Consider the following 11,250-nt stretch of genomic DNA (forward strand, 5'->3'; position numbering starts at 1 on the left):
ATAATGAGTCTGACTTTACTCGGACTTATATTGGAAAATTAGTCTTGTAGGTATAATGAGTCTGACTTTACTCGGACTTATATTGGAAAATTAGTCTTGTAGGTATAATGAGTCGGACTTTACTCGGACTTATATTGGCAAAACTAGTCGTGTAGGTGTAACGAAAACGACAAAATCAGTCCTCTAACCGTAAAGCTTAGTCTTGTTTCAATAAATGAGTTGACAAAATTCTATAGCCAGATAAAATTGGTTCAATTAGTCTTGATACGAGACTCATCCATGCATTCCGTACCAACATCAGTTGTTGACAAAATCATCCGCGTAGCAAAATTAAGAATGGCAAATCAGATCTAGAGGCAAAAAAACAAAAAAAACTATCAACGTCAGTTATGTACTTGTGATACAACTTACAAAATCAGTCCTGAAGCCAACTTGGACTGGTAAAAGTAGACAAGTAGCCAAATTAGGACTTGCAGAATTATCCAATAATTTAGCTTAAAAACAGTCACAGATGAGATATTAGGTTAGTGTCTTGAGTGAAAAAGAAATACAAATCAATAAATGTAAATGAAGAAAGAACAAGGTGTTTTAAAAGTCATACAAAACATCAAACTCCGTAAGCATACACCAAGACCGTTTTACTTCAACAGATATGATGTCGAACTCCTAAAGTATTAATCAAGTATCAAGTCGTTTCACTTAATCATAATAGTTTAACCTTAACGCTACAAACTGCTGAATGCAGTTATGAGTGCCACCTGTTGTTACCCAATTGCCTGAATGTTGAAACAAAGAGTACTTCGAAAGATATTCCGTAACATAAATTTCAGATCTGCTTGTTAAACATTTTTTTATTTGTCTTCAACTTAAATATTTTAGTAATAAAGCGATAAGTTGAACTAAGCAATTGCTTCAACATCTGCTCACACCCAGTGGCTCAGCGAGGTAAGCATGAGGGTTTATAATGCTAAAATTTAGGGTTCGATTCCTGCGGTGGGCCTAGTGCACATAGCCCATGCTGCAACTTTGCGTAACAACAAAATCTTCAATTTCTAAATTGATGGCATAAAAATGATCTCTTTTTTCAAATCTGAAACTGTTTTATAAATCAATTGCCATTTTTCAGGCTACAGTTGCGAATGTCAGTTATTCTTTGAAGATTCATACTTTTAAACAATTTATTTAGCGCCAACCTGGATCTTAACTCTAAAGCTACGACTGACTACACATTTGTGTCTGAATCACACATAGGTGACGACGAGTTTTGTTATGAGTAAATCTAACAGTTCTACCGTGATGTTCTCAAATAAATCATCTTATGAAATTGAGAGAATGAAACTGGCTCGAGTTCAAGTTTCGTCAGGGTCGAATGTTTTCTTAACTGCATAAGCTAACGCACGATAGCTAAACCTAAGGGAAAAGAAACTTTCTGAGAATACTTTGATGACAAAATTCATTGTGACACCTCTGGGGCTGAGAGTAAACAAATTCTTAGTTAGTAACCCCCTACTAAGTTAAGAACGAACGGATCTCAATTTCTCTCTCTCCACACATGATATACATTCATACATACATACATGTGTGTGTGTGTGCGCGCACGTAAATTCTGCGCTATTTTTTCGGCAGATCCCTTTATTTGCATTTCTTTAAGGTCTAATTTAGAGTAAACTGTATGTGATTATTATACAGTTTTTCTGTAGGTGACAAGAAAAACAAAGAAAAAACACGATAAAAATTCAGAAAAATAAGACAATTCCTTCGAAATAACAGTTTAACCATAGCGTTACAAACAGTTGAATACATATATTAAGACAATTTTGAATATACAAATAAAATAGTAATAATATAATGATGCGGTGGAATAGCATGTATCCGAACTATATTTTGAGGTTGTAACATTGTTTGTTGTTTTATACTCAGTGTGACACCACTGAAAATTGATTATCTTTGGTTACAGCATGTAACAAACTTTTCATACATCCAGATAATAAAGATGTGTTCAGACTGGCGATTTAGAATTTTCTGTACAGGGATATTTCTTGTTCTTAAAGACATTGTAAAACACGGGAATATGGATCATCTTGGGAATTCCGGAAATCCAGAAAGATACCTACAGCAAATCGTGCTTCAGCAGTGGCAAACAAAGTGTTAGCGTTCTGTGATAGGTGTGAATCCATGAATACAGAGGTAAGTGTCAATATCTGATTAATGTCTTGCATCTACACTTGTTATAACTGATACTCACTGACTTTTTAAATATTTTAATACACCATATATATATATATATACATATACAGGAGGGTTAAGTAATTGGACTTTACTGATCCTCCCCCCTTAATAGCAGCCAAACTCAAAATCCTATGCACGCCCCTAGAAAATCTAGTAATATCCCTAGTCACGATCAGTCGTGCTGGAACATTCATTAATAGGCCTAAAAAGTTAAGGAGTAGCTTTCTTTGCTGCCACTGATCTAGGAAAACATCAGTTATTAACCTTAGTCATAGTAAATATTTCTAAATGATCACTTAGTAAGCTTACTGCCAGCAAAAGTCCTTAAAGATTAATTAACAACTCTGACTAGTCTTATGTTTTTCAGAAAGTAAATTAGTGGCTATGAAATACCAATTAGTTAGCATATGAAAATGATTAATGGCTTGGTAAACCAAATAGTGGACCTAGTCACTTTTACTTGTCTCGGAATATATATTATTTTTTCTCGACAATATTAATAGTTTTGAATCATCCACAATCGCATATTAACGGCCTTAATGTTTACTTATCATTGGCTCTGGAAAAAAATCTTGAAATACAAAAGTATTGAAAATTCCTAGATTTGGGTAATTAAAACTGTACTAAAATGTTTCGGTTTGTTTTAATATATAAAATAAAACGTTTGACATAATGTTTATAGCCGATTATAATTACTTCTGAACAACGAACACCCCAACTTAAGTCTCCACCAAAAGAATATTATACAGTTTTTCATTTCACACTTTTTCGGGTTAACAGGTGATAATGTGTTTTAAACTTAGATATTGGAGTCATTCTTTCTTATACAACGTAGCCTAGAAAAATGACGTGATATTTTTGTAAGTGTTCTGAAAAAGAATAAAATACAAAGGAGACAAGCGTCGTGTACTACTTATAAATTACTCTGCCGTTTCAAAGTTGGTAGATTCTTCTGAGGAACGCGTTGGAAATCAGCCAACAAGAGAGGAGAATCTGGAATAACCAGAGAGTGGTTTAACACCATGCTACCATAAGAAACGAACTTATCCTACCGAATGAGAAACGCGTTTGCTCATCTTAGGTATTTATCATCCCTTTAGAACTACAGATTCGAGCTATTTCAGTTATCATATGTCTAACGAGATCAGTAATGGCAATTGTTCAAATGAGCGCTTTTTACATGCATTAGTTTTTCTTCGGATATAATAAATGACGTGGATTTTGCTTACACACATATGACTATACTCTTTCATGCTGAAAAACGAATTGTAGGATCGAGGTAGGAATTACTGGTTGATAGTTTTTGCAGTTGTTTGTAATATCACTGAGATCACTCAGCAGAAACTATGAGAAGCATTATATTTTTACGTACTATACTACACATTAAACTATATATTTTCTGGGTTCTTCTATCTTCTAAGTGACAGTTCATATTGATTTTGAACCTCTAAGTTGCTGCTAAAGTCACGAATGTTTGATAGTTTTCAATTCAAGAATCTGTGCCCGTTAACAGCGGTTATAATATCCACTCATTCTCGGAAAGTAGAAAAATAATTTAAGCACTTTTATTACAAACAACGTTAAAACTTCTGGAATGATGGTAAACCTTAATTAAATATTGGCCAGCTACGGTATATTAAAACAAAACTTATGATGTCATTTGTCCCGTGCAAGCGAGTTTCGAACTAATAAAAACATTCAAAACACGACAATCATAACATATGAAAGAAGCATTTTAAAAGGTTGTTTGTTTTTCAATAACCGCAAACACGCCTAAAAGATTACTTAATCCCCGTTTTTAGATCATTAACATGTTAAAAATGCATTCAGAAGATTGGATAAACTTTAAATTGGAGAAGACTAATGTAACTTTGATTTAAATGATATTTTAGGATAACCTTGACTATATTCAACTGATCTCTGAAAATGGGCCGCACGTAGATTAATGTTTAACGTGCCGCACTATGAATCCGATGGTCAACGGCTCATATCCTCTTGCTGCACAATAGCGCTCCGCATTTTGGAGTCGTAGGTCAAATTCTAGTATTTGATTAAAGTAGCCAAAGAGTTGGCGGTGGATGCTGTTGACTAACTGCTTTCCCTCCAGTTAGTATTAGTATTTTTTAGATTGTTTGTTTGTAATTAAACACAAAGCAACACAATGGGCTATCTGTGCTCTGCCGACCACGGGTATCGAAACCCGGATTCTAGCTTTGTAAGTCCGCAGACATACTGCTGTGCCACTGGGGGACTATTTTTTAGATATTTTGTTTGTTTGGAATATTCGTGCAAAGCTAAGCAAGGGCTACCTGCGCTAACCTTCTCTAATGTGAACTGATAAACTATTTGTTAAAAAATAGTCTCATCTTATGTAGTTAAATGTTTAAAATGTATTTGATATAAACATACCCTAATGAAGTAATTCTATACTATCATTCTCTTGGCACTTGTGTATAATGTTAATTTAATGAATAAGAAATACACAACCTTAAAACTGATACACAATTTAAAACATTTTTAATTCAGGACAATCTATGGCCTATAAAATATGGACTTTACATGTTTCAACGTTTACCACTCCTGATGATGAACATGGTAAACGTTGAAACATGTAGAGTCTGCATTTTATATGCCATAGATTGTCCTGAATTAATGTTTTTAATTGTGTATCGATTTTAAGGTTGTGTGTTTATTATTTATTATTTTAATTCTACCTTCTTTTAACTACTAGATTGTTTTACATTTCTTCGTTACATATGTAGTGGAGGAGTCTTTTTGTTACTGCACCAACAAAATTGTAGCAACAATTAACAGTGTAATACTATAAATCATACACACACACACACACATATATATAAATATATATATATACCAGATAAGATGTTGTACAGTGAACAGTTTAAGTAAGCAAAGTTAATTTAATTATGTAATCTTCAATCACCAGCGGGTGATTTAGTGACCAGTGAGTGAATTTTTTGTTTTGTTTTTCTTATTCAATTACAGCCTAGAATATTATTGTTTAGAATCCTATAACCTTTCCCAAGTGGCTCAGGGTAAGTAGCTTAAAACGCTACAAATCAGGTTTCGACATCCGCAATGAGCATAGCAAATATAGCTCGTTGGGTAAATTTATGATCAACAAACAATAATCCTATATTACTTCACGTTATTTGTTCGATAACACCATTCAAAGTTTTGGAGCTTGCTTGATCCATTTCGTTAGGCGGACTCCAGATGGCCTAGTGGTGACTTTATTTCATGGTGTAGCCCTCTACCAGGGGATACTAAAGGAGACCAGACGCTTCAGGAAAGATACCCAGACATAACATGGGTCTAACAAGAGGTTTCATAGTTGCTGAACCCGAAGGTGGCATCGGATTTTGTGTTCCTTGCTCCCTCGGTATCCCGAAGGTGCCATGTTTGAAACTATGTTCATGCCCTTACTGACAAGCTAGGGAGACCAATGTGGCATAAGTACTAAAGTATCACAGATGGGTGTCCTATGGTTTTTTTACGTGTATTACCCCTCCCCCCCCTTCATTGGATAACTGAGGGAGTAGTGGAGAAAAGCCTTATCTATATACTTTTAATTGATATGCTCTTTGGTTTGACTTGCTGTTGTCAGCTGTGTTCACACACGTACGTGCTATAAAGAACTTTAAATGCTATTCAGAGCTTCCTTATTAAAAGTTTTATTGGGAGACAGTAGTAATACTTATTTTAGTAACAGTACTGTACTGTGAAGAAAATCTGTTAACCAGTAAGTTGTGTTACACATTGAGCAGGACTGGTCCAGATAACGTAAATAACACTATCAAAAATGTTGAGTCCAAATATAAGAAATTTATATTTTGTATGTATTTACAATAATTTGTCTTTAAAATGTATTTAATGTCCGATAACATGTTTGAAATATCAACTATCGGTTTCAGAAAATTCAGTAAACAGGTTTCAAGTACTTATTATCGGTTTAGAAAGTTTTGTTTTGACACTACGTAATTTCAACAAGAGTTTAGATGTACTTCCCTACAAAATAGTGGTGTAAATGCCTCTTACAAGTTGGCAAGGCATGATTAGTAATGTACTTGTCACAAGACATTATTGTTAGGCCTATTGTATTTTTTATCTAGACACTTAAGGATTTCCAAAAATTATAAAAGTGTGTGATAATAATAGCATTTCAACCACAATGTATTCACCATATCCATTGCTAACGATGATTATAAAAAATTATAAAGCTTTCTCTGTAGCCAAGAGTTCATAGTTCAAAAAGTTCTGTTCAGTAAATGATGCAGTTTGCACAACTTTGTGTTGCTGATACATATGGTCATCATCTTCAAGTCTAAATAGCTACATTCTATCCTTTATTTCCATACAAAGATTGATCATTCATTAAATGATGCAGTTTGGCATCAGTATGTGTACGAAGTTAAAGAGTATAGGCTATAGAATGTTTTTTTAGATTTGGAGATGATGTAAATAGATACCATACAGAGCTTCTCAGGAATAAAAGCTATTGCTAAGTTAACACTTTTTCTACTCAGTCTGTTTTGGAGGAGTACGAAAGGAATATAATACCAATACTCAGTTTGAATCGAGTTTATTATTTCCTTCTAGTCTGCTAAATGTTTAAGGGGTATTTAATCGTTCATTCTTACTCTACTATACTGATAAACATAATACTCAACATATGTAAAATGCGTAGCTAGTAATCGTAAAGTCTAGTTGATATTGGTGATGTAATTGCGAATAACATTACAAATTTCTGTATTCTTTGTTGACGCGGTTCAGATTTTTGTTAGAAACTTCAACTCTGTATATCGGATTGATAAGATGTGCATAAGTCACAATGGGTTCACTAACGAAAAAATGTATAATATTAATTTGACCAGAAAAGATTTATGGACACTATAATCTGTCTGTCATTAATTTACAGTCTGAAATACTGATAGTGAAACCCGTCTCGGAAAGATCAAACCTTGAAATGTTAGTTTTATTGCACATTGATAATGAGGTTTACCGCATATTGTGTTTACTCAAAATATGTTTGTAAGGCGTGAAAGAGCACTCCCTAAACGTTAATCATAGATATATATGTGTGTGTGTGTGTGTGTATGAGTAGACACCACTTAAACTTTAATCATATCTATATTTCTATATATATATATATACTGTATATGTGTGTGTGTGTGTGTGTGTATGAGTAGACACTTCCTAAACTAGAAGCATATCTATATTTCTATATATATATGTGTGTGTGTGTGTGTATGTGTATGAGTAGACACCTCCTAAACTTTAATCATATCTATCCTTCTATATATATGTGTGCATGTATGAGTAGACACCTCCTAAACTTTAATCATATCTATATTTCTATATATGTGTGTGTGTGTGTGTATGTGTATGAGTAGACACCTCCTAAACTTTAATCATATCTATATTTCTATATATATGTGTGTGTGTGAGTGAGAGTGTGTAAACAGTTATTAGCTCATATTATTAATGACGTATAATGATGAATGATTTTAATTGCTACTATTTACATATACGAGGGTTATCGCTTATCACACAGTTCGTCCTACACCTTTTCAGTTTTGATTTAGAATGCTCTGGCTAAATAGACTTAGTTTTTGAAAACGCTGAAAATACGAGCAAGCATGGTTGTTGATTAGAGCAACATAAGTGTCTATTTCACCAGGTTATTAACTATGAGAGATAAGTGGGGGATTTTTATTTTCCGTATAAGTGTTTATACAGTACGCTGTATTTACTTAGTATCTTTCCGTCGTGCTAGCACAATATCAATAACCTAGAAATTAATTGAGTTTTTTTACTGTTTCAGAAACTGTACAAAATTTTGAGAAACACAGTGAAAAAGTTTTAGGTGAGTTAAAGAATGGGCTCACGATTAAAATAACGTTCGTATTCATTCACACAGAAAAACACTAGGGATCAGGAAATATAAAAAAAACTATTATTTTCTTTTACATGGTAAAAAGTACTGAATACGATCACACCAACTCAATGTTCACTTTTACTGATAACCAATACTCGGTTCAAGTGTGTGTGTGTGTGTATGAGTAGACACCTCCTAAACTAGAATCATATCTATATTTCTATATATATATATATTGTGTGTGTGTGTGTGTGTGTGTGTGAGTAGACACCTCCTAAAGTTTAATCATATCTATATTGCTATATATAGTGTGTGTGTATGAGTAGACACCTCCTAAAGTTTAATCATATCTATATTGCTATATATGTGTGTGTGTGTGTATGAGTAGACACCTCCTAAAGTTTAATCATATCTATATTTCTATATATATGTGTGTGTGTGTATGAGTAGACACCTCCTAAAGTTTAATCATTTCTCTATATGTGTGTACGTGTTGTGATTTTTTTAAATAACGAAATTGGTAAAAGCATAGTTTTATACTTTCTGCCTTCCTTACAAGAGGTTGGCAGGCGTATTGTTTTACTCCTTTTCTCCACATACAAAACTGGGGGAATTACTGTTTGACTCCTTTTAATTTCCTCAAATTAAATTGTTTTACTTCTCCTGCTTTCCACAAACGGAGATAATGGAAGTGATGTTTTGCTTCTCTTGCTTTCCACAAACCGAGATGTTGGGATGGTGTTTTACTCCTCCTGCTCTACACATTCTGTTTTCGTTTTTGCTTTGCATCAGTCCCTTACTTTTCTCTCTATCTATTTTAACAAAAAGGAAACAAATTTCGTGGCTTTGGGCTGAAGTTATTTGAGTGATCTAGTAGTAACCATACACCAGTCACAGGAATTGCTCACTTGATATAAGCCTTTCTAAGCTACCTTCAATTGATCCAACTGTGCGAGTATTATTTTATATAAAAGAAGCTCTCTCAGCGACTTCTCTGCACTACTTTGACTGTCAACCTGTAAAGCTGGCTTCCCTTTGGCGGAAAGTAAAGATGGTGTTCAATATTTTTGTTTACCAGAGATATGTTTGGTAAGGCGCGGAAGAACGCTTCCTAAATTTATTCATCTTTCTATATGTGAGTGAAGATAACTCCTACACTTTAATCATATCTTTAAAATACTCAAACGATATAATTAAAAACCTTAATTCTAAGACCGATCAACGACCTTAGAATAAAGGTCTTTAAACATCGTTCAAATGCCTTGAATTTTAACCTTTTAATATTAAATCGCATCTATTCCTTTATATGTATACCTATCTTTCGACTTCTCAGTTATGTGATGAGTTCCTCTCGTCAACAGGAATCAAAACATATAAAACACTGTTGAATAATGATCCTAGACTATCTATTGCTATGCAACACAATGTCAAATATAAATGTGTTTAATATGGCACAAAGTGCCAATAAATTAAAGCTTTAATGTTGTTTTTAGATCACAGTGATTAAGCAAATTCCACCCCCCCCCCAGTGGCACAGCGGTATGTCTGCGAACTTATAACGCTAGAATCCGGGTTTCGATACCTGTGGTGGGCACAGCACAGATAGCCCATTGTGTAGCTTTGTGCTTAATTACAAATAAAAAATCAGCAAATTCAGTATACTGCAATGTATTTTATTTCAGCAGTTATACGTATAAAAGGAAGACGAGTAGCTTTCGTCCATTATAATGTTAAAAACTTTGTATATATATATAATTTTTCAGTACACTTAAATGACAACCTGATGACAGCCCTATAAAGACTAATTTAATTTTCTCTATCTGAAGCCTGAAATGTCATTTATATGAGGGTAATTCGAAATTTCTAAAGCACTGCTTCATACAAATCAAAGTAAAACAGCTCATTAAACGTTAACTTTTATATATATCCATACAAATGCATAAATTAATCAGAAAATAATTTACTTTTCACAAATCAAAGGTCACCAAAAATCTAACGTGAAGTTTCAACTTACCATGTTTTTATCTGTCTTCATGTTTCTTTATACAGTCGCTAGGTATTAGATTAGAACAAATGATTTACTGTCTATAAAATAAAAGTACTGGACCGACGACGATAAGCATTCTATATATACAAGTTTCTTGTTGGTTGTGTTACGAGAAAACAGCCAGAAAGGTACACCAGAACCACGTGTACACTAAAGTATAGTACGGTACTATTTTTAGGTAAGCTGAGGTCCCAAAATAAGCATTATCACACAGAAAAAAGTAATACTCAGAGGTCGACCAAGTCCCCGTGTTTCCTCCAAGAGTTATCCCAAATTGTTCAATCTCTTGAAGCACAAATGCTAAAAATTTCAACCGTCCTAAATAGACATTGATGCCACTGTCTTTCAAGTTTCTGGACAATGTATAATATAACTTACTATTTACTATGAAATATTTAAAGACTCCGCCCATATCCAATCAAGAGGCAAATTCCAAACACTAGTAAGAGTGCTGACTTTTCACTACATTACCTGATTGGCTGAAGATCTTATAAAAACTCAAAATCTTGACGTCATTATTTACATCACTGAGAGATGTTTTATCACAGATCTAGCGTCCTCTATTAAAGAATGTCGTAAATATATAGATTCATTTTCATTTATTCTATAAATATTAAATAAATTCAATGAGAGCTATTTTTCCAAAAAAATATTAACACGTTCACGACATCTTACGCCACCGGTGGTACATATGCATGTTTTCTGTTGGACATTGAGAGCCACCCGTGGTCCACGGCAACCATAAGGTATAACTGTACCTCATATCTTCAAAGTCCTATATGAAAGTATTTATATTGTAGGGACGGGTATAATGAAGCCACGCCTTCCATCATGTACCATTGATGGAGCACGAATGCCATGTTGAAAGGGCAATTGAAATAAAACAAATTTACACGATTAAATAACTATTTATTTTAAAATTACATCTAGAGATTGGCATTAAATTTTTAATTGTGAATAATTGAAGTAAAAAACACTTATTGAAACTTCTTTCATAAATAAAAAACTGTTATGAAGACGGTAATATAACAAGAATAGAACTATTATCATCCACAGTAGGGTTTATTTTATCTGATGT

The 11,250-nt window shown here is 33.5% G+C and overlaps 1 protein-coding gene across 2 annotated transcripts in view; it reads right to left on the bottom strand.

Moving 5' to 3' along the window:
• LOC106462163 (sodium-dependent proline transporter-like) overlaps positions 1 to 10,902 on the bottom strand; it is an 81,838-nt gene extending 70,936 nt beyond the window's left edge. For both annotated transcript variants that reach the window (XM_022389332.1, XM_013922062.2), the window contains exon 1: positions 10,140 to 10,902. In XM_022389332.1, the coding sequence (XP_022245040.1) occupies positions 10,140 to 10,160 (21 nt within the window). In that variant the 5' untranslated portion in view covers positions 10,161 to 10,902. The remainder of the gene's footprint in view (positions 1 to 10,139) is intronic.
• Between the last annotated feature and the right edge of the window lie 348 nt (positions 10,903 to 11,250).

This window comes from Limulus polyphemus, unplaced genomic scaffold (genome assembly GCF_000517525.1).
Source record: "Limulus polyphemus unplaced genomic scaffold, Limulus_polyphemus-2.1.2 Scaffold1107, whole genome shotgun sequence".
NCBI lineage: Eukaryota > Metazoa > Arthropoda > Merostomata > Xiphosura > Limulidae > Limulus > Limulus polyphemus.